Consider the following 22,062-nt stretch of genomic DNA (forward strand, 5'->3'; position numbering starts at 1 on the left):
AATGAGATAGAGAAAGAATACTCTAAACAAATGTATTAATTTTTGGTCTTGGAATTTCTTCTATCCTCTGTAGCCAATATGAAGCTAAAATATGCCTGTTTAAAGCAGACTTCCATATACAGAAGTTTTTTCAATGCAGATGAAAATGATAATGATATTACAATCCCTAAATATACAAGTTTGTGGCTGTTTCAAGCAGAATTTTAAAAACATTTAGAAACACCAAAATAGGCTATATCAGGAAGCAATCTGATACTCAAATAAATAGAAAATTTGCATTTTAATGTCACATTGAATTTTAGTACATTTCAATCCAAGAAAAAATAAACAGACGGTAATGAGTACAGGATTATATATATTACAATATGCCTTGTTATAATACATTTGTAGCTTTATGATAAAAAACCCTGGAGGGCAGATGGAGTTCGAGCTCATAATTGTCAGAACAAAGCATTAAATGCATTTCTGGAGTAAGTACTTTTATTTAACTTCAAAACCTTTAAACAGCTTTAGACCTTGGCCTTTTCTTTAAAAAAAATAATTAGCTACTATGGGGCTAATGTATGTCTTCTAGGTTTAAATGATACAGAAAATGCTTTTCCCAATTTTACATACAATGAAAGGACAGATCATTTCAAAAACAGCACCGATGGCAAACTCGACTTTGACCTAGAAATGCATGTTACTGATCTCCACAAGGAATCCAGCAAATTCTGCAAGTTGTCCATTTCACATTAAAGCAAGAGGAAGGGTTATCATATGCAAAAATATTTTTTCCAACTGTTCTTAATGTGTAATTGAAAACTAAAGGCATGGTCTCTTCATTATAAAAAAATAAAGGTACAACGGAAACTCTAAAGCAAGATATTCAGCTATAGTGAAGCTGCAACCCTCTGAAAGGAAGGAAAAAGAAAAGAAGTCAATTAGCTAAGCTTTGTGCTCTAACCAAACTACTTACAGTGATTTTCAATGGCAAAAGCCCATGCTGACTGGGTGATTTGACAGTTCCAAATATTTTTTGTAATAATTTTTATTTGTATACAAGGACACTAAAATGATCCAGTCATGCAATGTTCACTTTAAGCATTCTGCATCTCTTTTCCAATTTTATAGCTAAGGATCTTGTTCCAGTCAATCTTGGTGCGGGTTACTGGCAACTGTCGACGTAAGGCCTTGAAAGTAGTGTCCGACATAGTCTGGTAGTTCTCACTGATAGCAGTCTGCCAACACAAAGTCATGCAAAACAGACACGTCAAAAACACAGCTAGGATGCCACATCAACATTCTAGGACTCAGTGGCCTGCTACTCCCTACACAGGCCTAATGACAACATGCTGAGTTGAAATAACATTTAACGAAGAAAAGCTGCTAGATATAGATTGAGACTATGTCTCAGAGCTGTGAGAAGAAAATTGGTGAGACTTGTAATAAACCTGGCCATAGCCAAGGTGTTTCAGCAAACCATAGTGTGGTTAATCAGCAATACGAATAAAATGCTGAACAGAGTTAGCTCATACATCATTAATTCCGGACAGAAATGTTTTTCCTGTGAGGATGCTAAAGTCAGTCCACAACATTATCTGAACTTGAATATAATGCATACTATAGATACTTCAAAACTTTTTATTAAAGAGTATTTCTTTCAAACTGACAACACAGTGTCTGAAATTTACCTTATGTTCAAAGCCTGAATGAACATGTATCCACTTCAGCAGAGGGTATCCAGAACAGTTATACTTTTCTGACTTTGAAATGACTAATTGAAAGAGGTAATGCCTACAGTAATATTTAGCAAAGCTGTCTTAACAGAGTAGCCTCTGAACAGAATCTGTACAAAAATTCCACTTAGGGAATGCACTAATGTTTCATGACATCAGAATTGCTGACACTTAATCATGCAAGGACCTTTTCTGTTCTCAAAAGCTTACTTCTGTTGCAATGTTAGGCAGGTGAGCACAACCACCACAAGGTGGGAAAATGCAAGACAGAATTAGCAGCATGTAATCTATTTATATGGAACTGCATTACCTTGCTGGTTATAGAATAGAACCTTTGGTTAGTATATGGTAATGCTAAAAATATGAGTAAGAATACAGTATTTCTTTCAACATACCTGATATTCATTTTCTGCAGCCTCCACAATTTTTATAAATTCCTTCGCTGTCTGGGCTTCATTCTAGGAAAAAAACATTTGAATTAGATCTGAGGTAGGATCAGTTGGATTATGTTTTTCCTATAGTTAGGAGTGATGCCAGGTAGACTAGATGAGAACACTTGACCATTCAGCGGCTAAACCAAAACTGACCATTCATCCAAAAGGAATATCCCATATGATGATGACAATGACGATGTTAGAAAAATAAAATCAAAGTGCAACAAGTATAAAGAATGCCATGAAGGTCATTAACATATTTTGATTAAGAATTCTATGGTGTGATAAAAAGACATTCAGAACAGCATTTGGAAAAATTACAGTGCCCACCCAAGCCCCTAAAAACATGCCAAGTACGGATAACAACATTATCAATGCTACATTTCCAGTACAAATTCAAGAAAACTTCAAGAACATCTAGCCCAGAAGTTATAGTAGAATATAACCAAGAAACCAAAACAGATTTGTTTACCACTAAACATTTTGAATCTGGAGACTAAGCTGAGAAAAACACTAGACTTTACGTATCTAGTATTCCAAAATCATCCCCAAATACATCTTGCAAAAATGAGTAAAAATCATCCCCAAATACATCTTGCAAAAATGAGGGTGCAAATTTCATCATGACTGACAAGGATGAGGTCAGAAAAGAAACTGTTTAAAGATGCAAGTGTGTGTTTTTTTAAAAAAATAGAATATGCCCCATCAGTCAATCTGGAGGTGTTTCCTGAAGTGCTGAAAAGAAGTCTCCAGCAGAAAATGAGGGTTCAGGAATTTCCAAACTTGCAATTAGCATTGGAAACATTCCTAAGACTGCTTTTGCAGAAGCTGTTGAAAGTTAGGAGTGCTCTTGTACCATGTAATCCCTCATTCCTGCAAAAGCGAAGATTGGATAAAACTCTGACAACTTCAACCATAACTGGTTGGAAGTGTCAGTGAAACTGCATCTAACAGATGTGAAAGTGCTCTTGGACACAGCAGAAGATACGAAGGAGGAGGCAGAGAGCAAGCAGATGAACAAATGAAAAGGTTTTGACTTTTCAGTGAACTGAGGAAATGCTTTCAAAGGCTCTGCGAATGAAAGGAAAAATTCAGAGGTATGAGGTCTTATTTGTCTCAGAGGAAAACAAGGGATAAGAAAATAACCTTCAGCAAAATTATTCACAGCTCTAACAACAAGAGAACTCTTCAGTAATTTATTTCTGTTGTGCCTGTTAATGGTTTTTAAATGGATTCTCTGAAAAACAACAAAAAAGGAGTCATTGAGGGTCCTTTTAATCTACCCACCATTTCTTCTCTGTGAAATAAGAACTTGTACAGCCTCTGCCCTCTATGAAGCTCACAGCCAAGGTTAAAAATTGGTAACCAGCAGCATACTTGCTTTTGTTTTAGCTAAGTTATGTAAAAGATGTTTTCCTACTCATTGGCCTGCTGCTTTATTGAATTGCAAAGCAGGATTAGGTTTCTTCCCAACAGTAAGTGAGGCAAAACCTATTGACAGGAGAACTGCAAGAGTTCCCTGAAGCAACTCTTATTTGAGTGAAACACTAAATAGATCCCTTTGCTTCAAGGAGTCAGAAGTAATTTTATATCTACAGCTCCAGAAGTGTTATCAGTTGGCACCACATTCCCCCATTTTTTCTGGTGCTATTGCAACTAAAAAGCCAACAAGCCTTCCTTTATATTAACAAACAATGTTCTTTATTGATGAATTGAGCTATTGAGCCAAATTGGCCAGTGCTAGTTGTTATCATAAAAATACTTCTTCTGTTCACTTTTACAATTTCTCTTTGCCAGCTTAACCTCAATGTCTTAAATTTTATTAAAAAACACTCCAACAGAAAATCTTGCCGTTTATAAAGGCCATTATAGACATTATTTCAGAAGAAGTAGCTGTTAATGGTGGCACATTATCAATCCTTAAAAGATACATCTGGTACTATTTCCAAACAATTTAACAATTTTTATTTCTATTTTTTGCTCCTCATTACTGTATTAATCCATTTGGCAAGAAGTTGAAAAAAATTATGCTTTAAATAAGAAGTGTGTTATGGTTCTCAAGTTGAACCATTTCTGAAAGGGCTTTTTGTACAGAGCAAAAAAAGCTGCACTGTCAGGACCAGTTACAGACAGAGAAAACGAAGGGAGAATCCCTTGAAGAAGCTATTGCTTCTCAATTGGTACCATTTGTTTACTATTTTAGCATACTTGTCTTCATCCAGTGAGCAAAGGAGGCAATCTCCTACAATGTACAACTAAAGTCAATTGTTTTAACTCAAACCTACTTCATATTCAAAAATTAATTCTATAGGTCATTCTGCAGACTGAAGTTTAAATACAGCAGAAGTGCAGGAAGACTGACAAGCTAATTAAAGCTTTAAAATCAAAGTTAATATAGCTTATATAAGCCATATGCATTGATTTTTTTTTAAATGCTAGCTACATGTTAGGTAGAAGTAGTAAATATTACATATAAAATATCTGTAAATTTGAACACTAATTCCCATACATGTAGAAGAACAAACTTATCTAAACTTTCTTTCTCTGAGCTTTTCATAACCTTGCATTCATTTTAAAATTTAAAAAATCACTTCAATATACCCACTAAGGTCCTTAAAGGTCACTTACAGACACTGTTAGAGAATCTTGTATGTCTTTATGGCTCACCAGCTGAACATTACCATCTTCATAATAGTGAACCTACAGAAAATTAAACAAAGAACCTCATATCAAGTTTAGGAATCAACAACATGCAGGAAAATCAAAGTGTTGTGTTATTTATCATAGTAAGAAACCTATACAAATTAGTCAAAACCACATACAGAATGCTACAGAACAAAAGCAAAAAGGAAAAACAAAACAATGTAGAATTTACTGGTTTTGAGGGGGAATACTGAACAGGCTAGTCTGGAAACGTAATTTGAGTCGATGTGCCTTAAGAAATATTTCAAGCAAAGAAGTTTAGGTTTTGGTTAACATCATGAAGATGACAACACCTTACTTATGTGACCTTACTAGAAACGCTTGAAATGAATGGACTAGACCACTCTATATAGTGAAGATATATTTAAAATTATAATGGTTTTATGAAGCTATCAGGATACTGGGAAGATATTCTGCTTCCCCAAATTGTCCCTGTTTTCTAGGGACAGTGCAATGTTAAGCTTCCCTTTCTAGGTCTGTCTGGGTTTGATATTTTCCTCTATTAGATAATGTCTCATAACAAATGCTGGTATTTATCTACATAAAGCAGTTCCCAGTGTTAGATAGCAAAGCAGATTGAAATTATTTATGCTTGAAATGCTGTATCTACAGGACACCTTCCTTGATTATTTTGCAGAACACTAAAACTCCACCCAAGCTAACTTTAGTTCTTTTAAATACAGCTGGGACAGATATGAAAAGGTTTAGTTCCTAATAAAACTGTTGGAAAACTTAAAAATCAGGAAGCATATATAAAACTACATGTGATCATTAACAATAATTGGTATCAAAGCTATGCAGGTCATTGACATTTAAATAAGCATCTTTGAAGATTTTTTACAAGTTTGACAAAGACAAGATAGTCAACATAGCAAATGTTATGAGAAAATGAAACATTTGTGTCTCACCCTGTTAGACAACATAACACACTTTTGAGATTAATACAAAACAGTATAATTTCCTATGCATTACGATCATATATGCAAAAGACCCTCAACTTTATAAATAACAGAAAAAACATGACACACAGTAAGAGACAGCTAAGGAAAAGTTTCCTATAGGAGTAAAATATTATTTCCTGTGATTCATTTTAAATTATTATTTTGCTAATTGTCAAATACTTATTTTGCAACAAAAGGTATTAACCTAACCATAGAAGAAGTTTCTTTTCATATTAAATGCTGCTGGGTAAGACCTCTGCCAGCCTTTTTCAATTCATTTCCTAAAATATAAGAAGTGCTTACTCAGTGCACAATTCTAAGAACTCCCAATGAAGCAGCAGAACCCAAAGAAATGTAAGTGTTCCCCCTTCTCCATGAGCCCAAACCTCCCCTGTGCTCTGAGGCCAAGACCAGCACAAACATCTTATCTGGGTAACTGAGTCCCATTCTTGGCAAACACTCAGACCTAAAAGCTTAGCAGAGATGGAGAGTCAAATCTAATTCTGGGATGTGTTATATCTTAAACAAAATACAAGAAGTAACTGTTCTGTACTATACCTCACTGCTGACATCCTTCTAGAATGCTAGGTCTGGGTTCAGAAGACTACAAGAAGGAGGATGTTTATGAACAGAACCTCTTGGAAAGGTTAACTAAGGAGGGATGAGAATAACAAATTATCTAAGAGATAAAATTAGTAAGCAGTACACTTATTGTTTTCCATGCACAGTTGGAGCATGTTAAATGCCACAGGGACTTAGTTTTAGTAAAAGGCTATGCCTTTGCTTTTGCCCTTATATATAATTAAAGAAAATTAAACACAAGAGGTTGTGACAATTGACAATCTCCTACATGAGTATTAACAGAATTTACAAAAAAAGGGAAGAAATTGTGGAAGTGATCTTAAAAATACTGAAGACATCTGAAGATAGCACGTGATGCTGCAATTTCTCTCAACTTATTAATAAAAGGTCTTATCAGAAACAGAGCAATAGTGTATTGCTGTCAAAGATTTTGCAAACAACACTGAAATTCCAGTACTCTAAAATTATACTAATGCTGTAGAGACTTCACTTTCTAGAAAAATATTTTGCTCCTTAAATAGAAAAAATTAAAGTGATTTTTAAATTTGTTTGTTTTGTGACATGAAGAGAGAGCATTCTCACATACATTGAAGAAACTGTACACAACTTCTAAAAATTTAAAACAGATTTCAAAATTCCTTGGTGAAACAAGTAGTTACTACACAAGCAAAAAAGGAGAATTTTTCATCACTCTCCAGAACACAGATTTTAATGAATATAAATAATGACTTGATTAATTATGTGAAATAGTACTAAAAGACAAAAACATCTGGTGCCCAAATGGAAACGTTGAACCTGAATGAATTCCCCGTTCAGACTATTACTTTGGCTGCTGCCCTAACCTTTCCAAGAATTAAGTGGACACCTGCTTCCTTGTTCTGGAAACCCTCTTAAGACATTAACCAAAAGAGCATGCTGTGGAAAAAATGCCTGCTTTGCAGCAAGTTGGATTTAAGTGACAAAGAAAACTTGGGAAGACTGTAAGTTACTTTAAGTGCTGCTTACCATGACCATTGGGATCTGACAATATAATAATGGCTGTTCACATTTTGACTATCATTCCAAATGTTGGCACCAGCATGGGAAAACAGATTCAGGGTCCCCTTGCTTGGGTGAATGTAAATACAGCTACCACATCCTAAAATAACATCCTAGCCTCAGGCTAGAAAAACATTCCTTTGCATGTTCCTTCTGCAGTCATCACTGAGCAGTACGGACAGGCAAAACTCATGGGGGCACAAAAGCAGCAAGAAAAAGAAACTTGACTTTATTGTGAAGCAAAAACAAAAAATCAAAACCAACCCAAAAAGGTACTACACAGAAAGTCAGACTGCACTAAGTTTCTAGTCCCTGATCCCAGAAGTGTTTCAATAAACTGCTGCAATGTATGTGTACACATTCCAGGGAACCAATCCAGAAAGTCAAGTCTCCCTGCCTACCACATGACAGTCAGACTTCCACTGGTCTCAGAACTTCTGCCTGCTTGGAATTCCTCCTTTCTGAATGCCCTAAAGCCAACAGGAAAGCCAAATTCTGCATGAAGAATACACAGATTCAAAAATTTCTGATGGTGGAATTGGTGAAACGAAAGGTTTCCACCTTTCTGAACAATACGACAACATTAGAAAAGCCCCACAATCAATTAAAATGAAAAAAAAAATTCTACTTCAGAACAGGCCTACCGTCAGGAAGGGCTTGTCTCACTGTGAATTCAATAGGAAACCAAAGACACATATGCCTACCTGAGGTGAATACACATTCTCAAGTCCTCTGAATCATTACATTAAACACACATTTTATGTTTTAAGGATTAGATAAATATGCAAATTAAGTCACTAACACTTAAGTGAATGAGCATTGCTGCCTTGCTTATTGTGTCCCCATTTTCCCTTAACATATTTGATACACTGGCCTGAGTCTCCCTTGATAATGACTGGAGACTTTGTGGCTCAGGACACAGTTTGAGATAAGCATACCTGAATTTTCAAGATGCCAGCCACTTGAGTGGTTGAAGGCGTGATTGTAAACTTCCACTCTGACCTCCAACGGCCATTCCTTAAAAAAACAGTAAAACAGAAATTGGATGTCACCCCACTGGTTATGAAAAAAAAATCCCAACATATAACTGATAGTGAAAGGAAACCACAGAATGAAATTTGCAGTGCAACTACACATGCCGAAAGTTTTCCCCTAAAGATTTAGCATCATAATCAGTCATGACCAGAACAGAACTGTTTCCCAAAACATTTAACCTCAGTTTTCAATGTGGACCAAGGAGATTTATTATTAAGGACCTTTTAACAGGAGGACTTAACTTCTGAAAATACCTAAAGCCTCCAATGTTCTTTCTCTCCCGTAGCATTAGTTAGGCACACACAGAAAATATTTTGTCTCTAGGACCTGGATGTTTTGCTAGATCAGCCAAAGCCACACTTCACCTCAGGCTATCAAAATTTTGAATGGAAGGAATATTAAAGTAGCAAGACTTTCTGCTGTGTTTAACTATAACTAGGCCTTTCAGCTTTTCAGCATTTCCCTTCCAGGACAACTATTTCCTTCTAGTTTCCTTTCAAATTCAGGATCCTTGCCAAAATGCCTTAAGGGAGTTTCAAACACCAGGAAAACAGTATGGGGAGTAGTTTCACCTGATTTCTTTCCTGTAGACTAGACATCATCTTATTTAACAATGAGATTAGTGGATTAGAAGGTTAGTACTACAGAGCAGAATTAAGAAAGCACTGCAGCAGTCCATGATTTGTCTTGTGTTTGCACTTAAAGAAGGAAAGAAAGTTGCTACTAGGTGTTCCAATGGTGCTAATGTTAGGTGTAGATTCCAGTACATTCAACAAGGGGAGAGAAAGATATAAAATATAAAGCAAATCTACATAATGACACAGTAACAATGGTAACTCAGCTATAAAGGCATTGGTTATTATTTCAGACAATATCCAAATTATCACTGAAAATACAGACTAAGACAATTCAGAAGCTTGTTGGCATTGCTAAGAAAACTGAAAGGGCTGCCCAACTTAGTGACACTAATACTACTAGTAGCCTTATAGACTGACCCACTGATTATGAGAAAGCTTATGTGCTGGATTACACCTCAGGTACAATTCTAGTTTTTGAATGCCAGGGACACAATGGCTAGCTAACAGATTTGTTTGCTTCTCAGTCAGTCTGTGGCCCCTTGAAGTTAACATGACCACAGTTGTTTCCACTCTGGGATATAATTTTTATTAAGTTGTTATTAGAAAAAAAAAAAGAAAAAATTCAAGTTCAGAAGGATTTTTCTGTAGGAAATGCTCTAAGGTAAAAACAACATAATTTCTTTATTTAGCTTGCCTGACTTAGAATGTTTTGTAAGAGATTAACTTTCCTCTTCTTTCTTTAATAAGCCATTTATCCCACTACATTGATAGTATTTCAAATAATCAGAAAGTATTTTTCTTTGGTGTATATTGATTTTCTATCACCCAACAAACTTACTCCCATAGTAAGACGACAGACTTGCAAATGCCCAAAAAGCTGGAACACCTTGGAAATAAGTACTGGCTGTGGCTTGGGCTGGATAACCAGCCCTACAGCTGGATAACTGAGGAATCTGGTTAACTTGGAATCCATTCCTCCATCTCTAAATCTCCCAAATCAATATGCATTTATTGCAACTTGCTAAGAACAAGCACTACAGTCTGACTACCCCTGAAAAGCTCTTAAAAACATGGTCAATATTTACCCATAGATGCTCAATCATAACTTTAATAAAGAAAACTTTCAAGAAAAATTTTCTCCTTCTATAAAAGGTTGCTGAATATCTGTTCCTCTTCTTAAAAGACTATAAAATTAATTATTTGGAATATCAAAATTCATTCATATGTCCAAACTAAAAAGTAAACCAGTGTTATTTCAAGTTACTTCTAATATTGATGGAAAACATGCAGACTTAACTAGTCAAGTGTATGTTAGTAAGAAAAAATAATTATTATCTATGCAAACTCAATAAAAATCAGTGTACTGGGCAAATAACTGATACATACACGTGCTGAAATTACTATGGAAATGTAATATCCACCTTCAGAATCAAAACCCAAAGATTTCTGTACTTCCATTTATTACCTGTGGGATTACTAATAAAAATTGCAAGCAAATGCAAAAAGCAAACCAAATAATGAAAAACTTTTCTTCTGACAACTGCATATATAAGCTATCTTTAGGATTTAACATCCTTAACCTATTCCTGATACTGTGATATTTGATGTCAACTCTGGACAGTTTCCTGTATGGAGCTATCCAAAGTTCACTCCAGACTGTGGAAAACATCATTGAACCAAGTCCAGGAAAAAAAAAAAAACCTGCAGTTTGTAAGATTTTATTTCATCCAAAATCACCTTTATCTGTCTAAGTGATCAAAACTGATCACTTAAGTCCCACTGTAAAGTGATTTTTGGTCACTTCCTTTCTCTGAGAAATTCAAACTAGAAGGAGCTGTTCTTATCCTATCAATCAAAAAGGAAGCAAATCAAGCCAAAGCAACTGTATTAGGGAAGCCAGCCATGAGCATTGGTGTCAGTGTGATAAACAGGAAAATTAATCATGTATGTCATATGTGTAATATGGAATTTTGCAAACTTCTACAAAGGAGATGTGGGTACACAGTCTGCCATTTTACTTACCACAAAGGAAGAGATTTCTACAGTTTTAGCAGAAAAACTTGGGAGTAGTGGAGAAGAAGGGTCCCAACCAAGATATGCATCCACCTTCTTCTCTGAACTAAGTGTTATCAGTGTAATGGCACTTATTCAGTTTGCTGAATTCAGTTTGTTGTATCTTACTGTCTGTGGATCCATACAGAAACTTACCAAAAATTTTTTGCTTGAAACTGATGGCTCTCTATGCATGCAATAATGGTTTGCTGCCCATCAATTGTTTTACCATACACCTTAATCAGGAAAAAAAAAAAAAAGAAGCAAAAAAAAGAACAGTCAAAGTTTGAGCAGACCTTGGTCAAGCTGCTTAGATATCTGTTTCTACTATTGCTACATAAACTAAAATTTCATTTTCTAACCATTATGGTTATACATAATATTCTGAACATGAAACAATAAAGTATTTATTACAATGCAGAAAATATCTAAGATTTAAAAACCTGATGGCCAACCATCCTAACTAAATTTTATATATTGTGAACTCCTTTTTCTACCACTACAGGAATTCTAAGCCTATAACAGTGACTACTGAGACAATATACATTTGTTACCAGCTGGGTTTCCAACACCAGTTATTCTACCAACTATATGACAATTTAAACCTGTACAGAATAGCAAAAAGGGTGGGGTTTGGTCCTCTTTTCTGCTTTATCCCCCCTTTAAATTATCTGAGATAATTTAAGAATTATCCAATTATCCAATCTGGTTTCCTTTATAGGAAATGGAACTCATCTGACTGCCTGGGAATCCAATTCAACTTGTTAATTCAGCAGCTGATTTACTTCCCCCCCCCCCCCAGTTAATTTTTCTGTCACATCAACATAAAGCACAGAACAGCTATCAATAGATCAGTTTGCTAGGATTTAAATAGTCACAGGGCTTGTAACAGCAAGCAAATACTATTTTAGTCCAGACTAAGAGGTTTTATTTTAAGAAGCTATCAGAACCACCAATTCTGGTAATAAGAATACAGCACTTGGATATAAAGGAGATATGATGGAACAAACTAGTTTGCTTTACTAAGACAGTTTTGTCAGGAAATCAAGGCAAGGTAGACATTTCTATTTTATGGAATTTTCCCCCCCTTCTAAGCAACCAGCCAGACCACAAAGACCAGCAGGATCAACCTGCAGTAGTCCACAAAATGTCTAAATGCATCAAGAAATTTAAATAAAAATGCTCAAATACAGAGGCAAATCTTCACTATGACCTGCAGGAACCACTCACTAATAATCCTACAGATAAAACATTACATTTCTGAGCTTTCCTGCATTTCTCATGAACCCCCAACAGGAATAAATTCTTTACAGTCAAAAGTGTCTGTCTTTCTGGTTTACAAATAGCTCCTTTTTAAAATTTATAACTATCTATATTGGTACAGAGGTTATGTAATTTAGCACTTACTGTGCAGACACCATTTGGATAATGTTCCTTCACATATGCTTTCATTGCTGTTTCAACTGAATTTCTCCAGGACTCTATGGCATTTTCAACTTCATGGGGTCTAGGATCAGTAGCCTCCTTTCTTAAGTGATCAAATTTAAAAGAAATCTTGTTCTTTGGATCCAGAAATTTTCCATTTCCCAAATCACCATGTTCTGTTATCAAAACCTGTATTATGAAATTTAAATTTCATTTATATATATATTTATATCATAGAAGATGTATTAAATCATTAGTTGGTAACATTTAAGACATTAAAATTAGTTAGTAACATTTGCTATACAGTGAAAAAAAATAAATCCCATGCCAAATCTAATTATATCCTGCATTTAATGGGAGCTTAATCATTAAAACTTAAAATTTTGAACAAAATATGCATAAAGCAAGAGAGGAGAAAGCAATTATGATACACTGCCTCGGAAAAATATATCTTGAATCTTATGCCCTTACTGCAACAAACCATGCAAGACAGAAATTCGTGTCTTCTGCTACTAATGATGGAGCAAATAGTTTTTACAGCTACAAACACTGAATTCAGCCAACACTGCAGACTAACATTTCAAGCTCTTTAGATACCCCTGAATGATTAACTTATGGGACTGGTACTGGTACTACTGAAGGGGCACAATCTCTGTGTTTTGGTAGGGCAGATGCATTTCTTTTAATTTTCTTGTCAAGAACTGTTGCAATACCAGATCATCTTTAACAGTTTAAGAATGATCACGAGTATTTCACTGTATTCATACCTGCTCGTCGTAACCGTCAATTTTTACAGGAGTAAACTGGTCCAAGTTGTACTGTGCAAATGCACTACAAGAGAAAAAAACCAACAAAAGCCTGCATCAAGCACAATCTTTTTCCTTGTCAGCAGTTAAGGGATATAAAGAATAGCTAAGAATCTGGGCAATGATGCATTAAAAAATTATTAATTAATTATATATTATGCTTTAATATATTAATGCTTTACCTAGTGGGCCAAAATTCTTGGAATCACTTTAGTGCTCGTATTACAGACATTAAATTCCAACTGCTACAATAATTTACATTCAGAAGTAACCTGATGCAGACAAACGCCTAAGCTTTACAGTAACCCACAGAAACTGGAAGAACAGATAAAGTTTAAATTCCACAGAGATCCAACCTACTAAGCCACATATCTCCACTCTTACAGAAGAAGCTAATTTTGGCATGAAAGTACAGCAAGCATAATGTTCTGATACAAAAGTAGGGTCTAAGGATGCAGTATCTTACAGATGTTCAAGTAACAGCTACCATGAAACAGAAAATGAAGTTGCTCTAATCATTAGGATACAATACAGATCTCTCCTCTGCCAAGAATTTAATCTTGATCAAAGATGCCCGACACACACAATAGGGTTTTACTTGCCAAGCACACATCTTTAAATGAACCACTTACTGATTATGCAAGTCCTACTGAAAAACATCTTGTTTTTATGCAACTGAGTATGTGACATCTGGTACTTACTGGGCTGCTCCTTCCCTGAGAAGATTGTCATTATTAAGCAGCAACCGAACATCTGAAAGAAGTATTTACAACATGTAAGTACAGTTAACTCAGAAACTTCTTTCAGTCATATAACAAGTATCAACAGACTGTACAAAACAACAAAAAAACCCCCAAAAACTACTCCATACCCACAGAGATTACTAGGTAGTAAATTTATGGCTTCATATTTTATAATTTTCACTGAATAAAATTAAAATAATAGTATAGAAATGGATCTCTTCCAAGACAATGTGGCAAAGATTTAAGCTGTATTCTACAGGCTCTGGGAATCTGTCAATCTAGTTTTTTGAGAAGCTCTGAATGAGAACAGCACAGAATTCTACCAAGTTTCCTATAAAAAGTATATTACCAACTCCCTCAACCTATATTATTGTTACTGTATTCTGATGACACTGATTTGGTATGCATTGAACTTACTGGTTTTTAAGCCCTACCATTTTCAGTCTCATTCCTAAATGACACTCACTAGGCAGAGGATTATACACCACCATAGCATTTTTTCTACCATGATACAAGAAACATATGAATATAGAATAAATCAAAACTCTCCTCAAAATTATTTCGTATTTATTGTGCAGCAATTTTCTTATTTATGTACTTGACTTTACCAGACACTGTTTGAATATTATTTAGTATTATTGTGCACCTCACATACTCAAAAAACCCTACTCAAAGCCAACCAACCAAATGCACAATTTTCAGAATTGGAATGAAAAGCTTTCTCTGTCTATTTAAGAAGGCAGCCTAAATCTCATTGAACACTGGTCAGGCATTTGTGTTCACTATGTGTTTTCAAACACATTGTACTCTGTTATTGAGCAGGTAGCTGCAGCTATGAATTAGCATAACAACGAAGTCTACAAGCAGTACTACTCTAGGAAATTTTAATAATCTTCAGAAAGCTAAGTTAGTAAGCTGCTCACTTCAAAAATTAAGTACTAACTAATCTTAAATAATAATCAGCTGGCCACAGTTTAACTTTACCTTAAGAACAAGGTACTTGTAAAAGCATTGCATTCTTTAATAAACTTAAGCTCTCTCCACTCTGACACTGACTACAGGTTTAGTATACCAAATTAATTTTTTTACTTAAATAGCTTCATAGAAACATTTGTAAGCCACAACTATAAAGCCTGCCTTTTTCTACTATATGTATGCCCAAATATCTTGATGACAGACAAACAACAATTTTTTTAAACAAATAACATCTTAGGTAACGTTTAGACAACAATAGTTGAAAGAAGCTTATTTTAAAGTTTCCTTTCAGTTTACCAATACACTCAGTAAAATGGAGTGTGCCCAGAATTTAAAGGTTAGAAATATTTGGAGAAATTTAATATTCTTTCCACAACTGGCACTAGGCAGTAGTCTTTTGTGTATTCAAGGTTAAATATTTGTAATGATATTCCTTCTTTAAAAAAAAATGACCATTTTAATTTCTGCTAGTTTAATTTTTGTTGAAAAATAAAATTGTCTATCAAAGATGAAAAATAGGAGTATCTGTTTTCTAAACAGAAACCCTTGCAACTGTTAATTCATGACTCATTCAAAACAAACCTTGTTCTCACATCACAAAGAAAAGTAGTATTTCCCTTGTTTTACATTTAAACTTCAAGCTGTCTTGTAACTGCAAAGCTCATCATGCCCAGCTACAAAACCAGCCCTTATAGCAAGGAAGCTACAATAGAAGCTACATGAAATTCAGGAGAATAATCAGCCATGCAATTTTGGATATAGATAACTTAAAGAAAAGGGCAGGGCAGCCAGATACTCACCATTGAACACCTCATTGAATTCCCCAGGAGGAGCATGAATTATGAATTTTGCTGCTATACGCACCTGAAATACAAAAACAATCACGTGGTTGAATATGCTGCATTCATTGCTATTCAAAGCAGTTATGCATTATGGAGTTTTAACAGCCAGACATGCAATTGTACAACTCCCATTGTTTCACATATTTGCTCACATTAGTTCAACTACTTGGTCTTTATTAAGAACACAGACTATAAAGCTCCACCTTTTCAAACAGAATAGAGATTGTATGTGATGGAAGGAGATGGGGAAATTGAGTCATTCATGTTTTCTTTTACTGGCAAACAGGAAAAGATGAATACAACAAAGATGATTAACAATATATTCACTACCTATGTCAGCTTCCAGTCCATGGGTGCCTGGGAATCAATACAGATTCCAAGAGAGCCAAAAACCATTATGAAGATGCATTTGACCTTCAAAGCTTCTCTTCCAATTTTACTACATATCATATGGTTCTGGACTTTCCAAAAGGTCCACACTGACAGATTAATCTCAAAAACACTGCATAGACACCAAAGTTTGTAATTTTACCTGCACCTACCTAAGACCTGTTAGTACCACAGTACCAGCAAATAAAGCTTAAAAAACCCCTTGATATCTTAATTAGTAATTAATGGCCTTTACCCACAGCTTCTTGCAGAATAAACACAGCATAAGCCAGTGTTTTCACTGAAAGTATGCACACCTGCCCTGGCTTTCTCTCTCCTTCTGCTTGCACAAGCCCTTGTACAACAGCACAATGAGCAAAATCAGGAAAGTTATTGCTCTTTCTTTCCAGACCAGGTCCCTGAGCTGGTTCACTACACAGCTGCACACACATTCGCTTGCAAAACACCCACAAAAATACTTTCTAAATGTGAAACAACTTTTAAACCTCTCCCCTAAGTGACATTCTTACTTGCAGAATGTCACTTAGTGGACACACTTTGATTCATTCTTTTTCCCTCTTGCACTGTTAGAGGCACCCATTATAAAAACTAACAAACTAAACATTGGTTCCCTAACTTAACTTAGCAGAAGTTCCTATCCTTTACAGTTATCCAAGTTTAGCAGACACTTAAAGCTCTCTTGAATCCTCGATATGCTGTTGCTATTCAAATACAGGATATTACTTGAAACAGGGTTTCCCTTTCCAACACCTTATATCAAGTATCTATGGAATGAAGAGCTGGAAAATTCAGTGCCTGGGAGCACTGTTTGAAATTAAGGAGTCTGAGAAGCATACATTTCATTACAAATATCTAAAAATAACAAAAAATGCATTAGATTTACACATTTCTTTGTATTTGAAACTACTAAAGAAATGTCTGAGCATGCTAGAGCTCTTAAACTGACGAGAAAACAACTTTTACAGCTGAGGGTAGGAATACAGCCAGGGTTTGGGCCCCTGCTTCTCAACAGGGCCCAAATTTCAGACAAAGGTCTCCAGGAGAGGTGGTTCAAGTTAAAGTGTCCCGGGAGAGCACTTAGCTGCCTCATGAGCAGTGCTGAACCCTCATGAGATCCCATGTGACCAGCCCAGCAGCTTTCAGATCACTAACAGAACATGGCCATTCAGAGCTGGATCATGGAAATGGAAAAGCTGTCAGTTGCAAACTTTCTAACCTAAATGTTGCACTTTGGATTGCAGACAGCCTTTGTCTGCTACCTCAAATATCTACCATCAGAACTCCTCTTTCCATGTAAACATGAATTTGCATTATCCTGAGATGAATGCCACAAAGTTTACTCTTTTCCAAGGAGACGCAGAGAGGCAAGAGGACTTTCTTCTATGGCTACTTATTAAAGCAACCTGGACTGTCTCCTTTGAAGCTGGGGGGGCATGGGAGGCTGGGAGGAGACACAGCCAGGACAAGTGACCCCAACTGACCAAAGGATTTTCCACACCATATCAAATCATGCTCAGTATATAAAGTGGGGGAAGAAGGAGGAAGGGTGGAGATTTTGGAATGATGGCATTTGACTCCCCAAGTCACCATTACATGTGATGAGGCTCTGTTCTCCTAGAGATGGCTGAACAGCTGCCTGGCCATGGCAAACAGTGAATAATTTCCCAGTTTAGCTCTGCTTGCATGCGCACCTTTTGCTTTCCTTAAGCTGTCTTTATCTTAACCCATGAGTTTTCCCACTTTACCCTTCCAATTCTCTCCCTGATCCCACGGGTGGGGCAGTGACTGAGTGGCTGTGTGGGGCTTGGTGGCTTGCCTGGGGTTAAACCATGACAGCAATTAACAGGGTCACGGATCAGCCCTGAAAAGCAAGTCTTGTGCTTTTAGTTGTGTGATTTCAGCGTGACTATCACTGGGCTGACTCCCAGCTCAAGATGAAGGAACAGCATTTCTTGATTCCTTGACTTCAGGTGAACAGGACTGCTTACCCCTGCCAAGGCCAGGTTAGCTCTGGGCAAGCACAGAAACAAGACTTATGGACATTTGGAGTTGTGAAATAACAGGTCCGTCAGTTTTGGGCAGGCAGCAGCTATAGAAGCAAAATGAAGCAAAACGTGGGTGCCCAAACTGCAGCCTGAATGACCGCGTGCTTTAAACTGGTAACACCTGTACAGTGAGACATTAGGTCTATACTAAAACTAGACCACTACCTCATTTTCAGCTGCTTTGCTAATATAAATCTGGTTTTGCTTATTTTTTTCACTATCAGTAAGAACTATTCTTATCAGTCAGATTAGCTACACTATAAGTAACATTCATTCAAAGGCATCCAGATGTAACAGATGTCATCACTACAGACCAACCTAGACATTACTTTTTACAAACATTTCACAAGTAAATTCAATTGCTCACTGATAGTTTTTGTGTGAAAATTCATCATAGCTGAAATATTTTATAGAACAGATAAACAATCATGCAAATTTGCAATTAATACCTCATCAAGTATAAAGTATATTCATGTTCACAAAAGCAAAAAAATTTTAACGTTTTCAGAAGTTGAGAGTGTGTCAGCTAAGACACTTTGTATTTTGCTCACCTGCCTTTGTGAAGCCAATTCAAAAGTAATCTACTTTCCTTCAGCAGTTAAACTGAATTAATTTCTCTGTGATGAGTATCTGATAAAGCCATTATTTCCCCAATTAATACATACAGGAAGCCCATATAAAAAAATTAAATCCAGTAGTCTCACTTAACACATCAGAACTGAAAAGCAGTTACAGATTTATTGCCACTGAATTTTTCCAGAAATACATGCTCTAAAGGAGGTTTCTGTTTTTCAGACTGACACTGAAGGATAAATGAATGCACTTCCCTGAACCTCTATGAGATGAAGATCTCTCCCTTTTGGCAGCAAAAAGCCTCAGCTATCACTTGGGGAAGCACAATTAAAACAAAGGGGTAGTCCATATAAAATATGATGTTCATGGGCAACTAAAACAAGATAAATTAAAAATGCACATAACCTGTAATACAAAGTGACAGGCAAAAAACCAAAACTGCTCTTTAGTTAAATTGAGATAGGAAGTTGTAGCTGCTGAAAATAGTTAAGAAAACCAGGTGCATTACAATTGCAATAAATGCTGATTTTTCAATGCATTGAGACTTCTAAAAATTGATTTACACAAGGCAAAACAGAAACATCATAATACTGTATGAATTCAAATGACAAAACCTTTTTCCATTCAAGAGAACTGCCCCTTTACACAGAGTACTTATACATGTATCAGCAAGTAACAAAAATTGTTACAGTTGAGTCTTTCTTTAGAAAACTCGAAGACATAAAATATCTGAAGTTTCTCCACTTATTACTGCAGTTACTCCCAAAACACTACCTAAAGTTTAAGATAGTGTTTTAATGATGGAGATTTGAGTTAGTTTCCAGCTTCAAGTCTTCAGAGTAGCAAAAAATTATAAACTTCAGACTAATCCAGAACATCTGATCACCAGTGGTTTACAAAAAACAGCTTTTACCCCAAACCTGTGTAAGGAACCATGTGTTTTCTACATTAAATTTCTTGAATGCAAAAAACCCCCATCTACACATGTTTTTATGAATCGTGTCTTTGTGCAGTTTTGAGCATTAATTTGGACAAATCATACAGAAGCTGACAGCAAGTTAAAAAAAAAGTATAAAAATGACTTCTGAAACAGAAGGGAAGCATTCCCCACTGCAGCCACTCTATCCAGTTTTCACATTTACACCACTCACAGTCTTGCCTAAATTGAAGTCTGCTCTCAGTAGGTAAGAGCTAGCAAGATTTACTTTCAGAATTCAAGTGAAGTCAAATGCTACCTATCACATCAGTTAGAAGTTTATCAAACCTACCTCAAATTTCACAAGTCAAATGCTACCTTATCACATCAGTTGAAAGTTTATTAAACCTACCTGAAAACCTCAAAGCTTATTGATTTTATACACTATTTCAATTAAGGTAAAAATTTATAGAGAAGCTTAGCAAAAGAGAAAATGACAGGATTGTTGTATGTGATTAATACAATCATTAGGTATTATGCCTAATTCTTTATTCTGCTAGGGATTAAAACAACTGATCTATCAACAAATTCCTACACTTAGTTACAACAATATTTGCAGTTTTCAGACTTCACAAGCAAAGAGCAATGTAGTAATGTACAGAATGGTGGCAGTTATGCTAAATCTATTTTTTTCCCACACTTCTGCCGTTATTTCACAATTTCATTTTTCTCAATGCATGATACCCATCTGATACATAAGAGAAATCCTACTCCTCTATCTTTTGCAGCCCAAGGCATTCTGAAGTTTATTCAATCTTTCAGAAGTTCTACATAGCGGTTTGCAATGCCCCGAGATGACTCTTCCTGTTCCTGCCCCGTGAGGAGCGCCGGTGGCTGGAGCAGCCCAGCCTGAGCGCTGCCTGTGCCTATATATGGTCAGGGAGCAGGAATGCGCTCCCACTGCCGGGCTCTGCAGTGCCACTGTCACCTCACGGCAGCCCGCTCCTCCGACTCTGCTAGCTGCAGCTTTCAGCAGAGGCAGGCACATTAAAACTCTCCCTCTTCCGTTTTTCTTTGCTCCTTTTAACTCCATGGTTTTGTTTGCATGGTTTTGTTTTAACCCTGACAGCTCACTCCTTCAATCAGCATCCATGCTGCACAGCAAAAACATGCTGATAAACAGGAGACTGAAACCATACACTCAGCCTTACTCCTTCCTATACATCCCTTCTTTCAAATTCAGAAATTCAGCTGTGAACTCTTTGCAGCAGCGAGACCCGCCCCTTCCTCTACACTCCCAACAGGTTAAAGTTCACTGCTCCACAGCAATAAAAATGAAATAGTGAAATAGATACTAAAAGCCCTTTTAACCTAAGAAAATGCATGAAAATTTGGGAGGGGGAGGAAGATGGAGGATGTGCAAAAGATTCCCACAATAATTTCCACTCAAAGACAACTTTGCTGCTAATCACAGGGAAATGAAAAGAGCTTCCCAAAGTTACTTTTATCACTGTTACAGCAGGCTCAAAGCATTGTACATCATGCATTTACATTCAGGATTCCTGAGGGTACCCGTGCTATCTTACAACACACAATAAATCTCCCACTCACAGAAATCTATTTGGCAAAAAAAAAGATTATGAGATATCACATCCAGAAGGGAGCTCCAGGAACAGAAGAGACTAGAGCTCTGTTCTCAGTCATGCCTTCTGTGTAGTTCTTGTTAAAAACCTATCTGCAACAAATGGGTTAGTGACCCACTTAACTCTATTTACTGGTGGCTACAGGGTTTTCTCACAATTAGCTCATAGTCTCATAAATATTAACAGAGACATCAGGTAAATGACGCAAGTTTGAATTCTCTCAAGATCTCTAAGTCACACTCAGAATAAGGGATACAGTTTGTACTCACTGGAGTGATACTGGACATAACACCTAGTTTTACTTAGTTCTGAGTTTGAGTAATGTACCATCATTTTTCAATATGCACCTTTGCTGTTCCTTAAAAAGCAAAACTGTTTTGACATCTATCACTCAAAATGAATTTTCCATTGACATACATTACACATAAGGGAACACAGTCTAAGGTTCAAATACCTGTAGGATACAATGCTTGATGCTCTATCCAAACATCAACATAGTTCTTGACTTTGTAAACCCTTCAGGGTTTCAAGAACATGTAACCAGTAGTTGGTAGTACTGGCTCCAATTGCTCATTAAATCTTTACGTTAGATACTTCCCAGGACCCTAGACCACTATTTTTAC

The 22,062-nt window shown here is 36.2% G+C and overlaps 1 protein-coding gene across 1 annotated transcript in view; it reads right to left on the reverse strand.

Annotated features, from left to right (window-relative positions):
* Positions 1 to 261: 261 nt before the first annotated feature.
* CAPZA2 (capping actin protein of muscle Z-line subunit alpha 2) overlaps positions 262 to 22,062 on the reverse strand; it is a 29,374-nt gene continuing 7,573 nt past the window's right edge. The window contains exons 2-10 of the mRNA XM_059473321.1: positions 15,831 to 15,894; positions 14,014 to 14,065; positions 13,274 to 13,337; positions 12,489 to 12,695; positions 11,238 to 11,317; positions 8,355 to 8,433; positions 4,781 to 4,852; positions 2,114 to 2,176; positions 262 to 1,220 (exon numbers count right to left, since the gene is read on the reverse strand). Of these exons, the coding sequence (XP_059329304.1) occupies positions 1,080 to 1,220; positions 2,114 to 2,176; positions 4,781 to 4,852; positions 8,355 to 8,433; positions 11,238 to 11,317; positions 12,489 to 12,695; positions 13,274 to 13,337; positions 14,014 to 14,065; positions 15,831 to 15,894 (822 nt within the window). The 3' untranslated portion in view covers positions 262 to 1,079. The remainder of the gene's footprint in view (positions 1,221 to 2,113; positions 2,177 to 4,780; positions 4,853 to 8,354; positions 8,434 to 11,237; positions 11,318 to 12,488; positions 12,696 to 13,273; positions 13,338 to 14,013; positions 14,066 to 15,830; positions 15,895 to 22,062) is intronic.

Source organism: Ammospiza nelsoni, chromosome 5 (assembly GCF_027579445.1).
Source record: "Ammospiza nelsoni isolate bAmmNel1 chromosome 5, bAmmNel1.pri, whole genome shotgun sequence".
NCBI lineage: Eukaryota > Metazoa > Chordata > Aves > Passeriformes > Passerellidae > Ammospiza > Ammospiza nelsoni.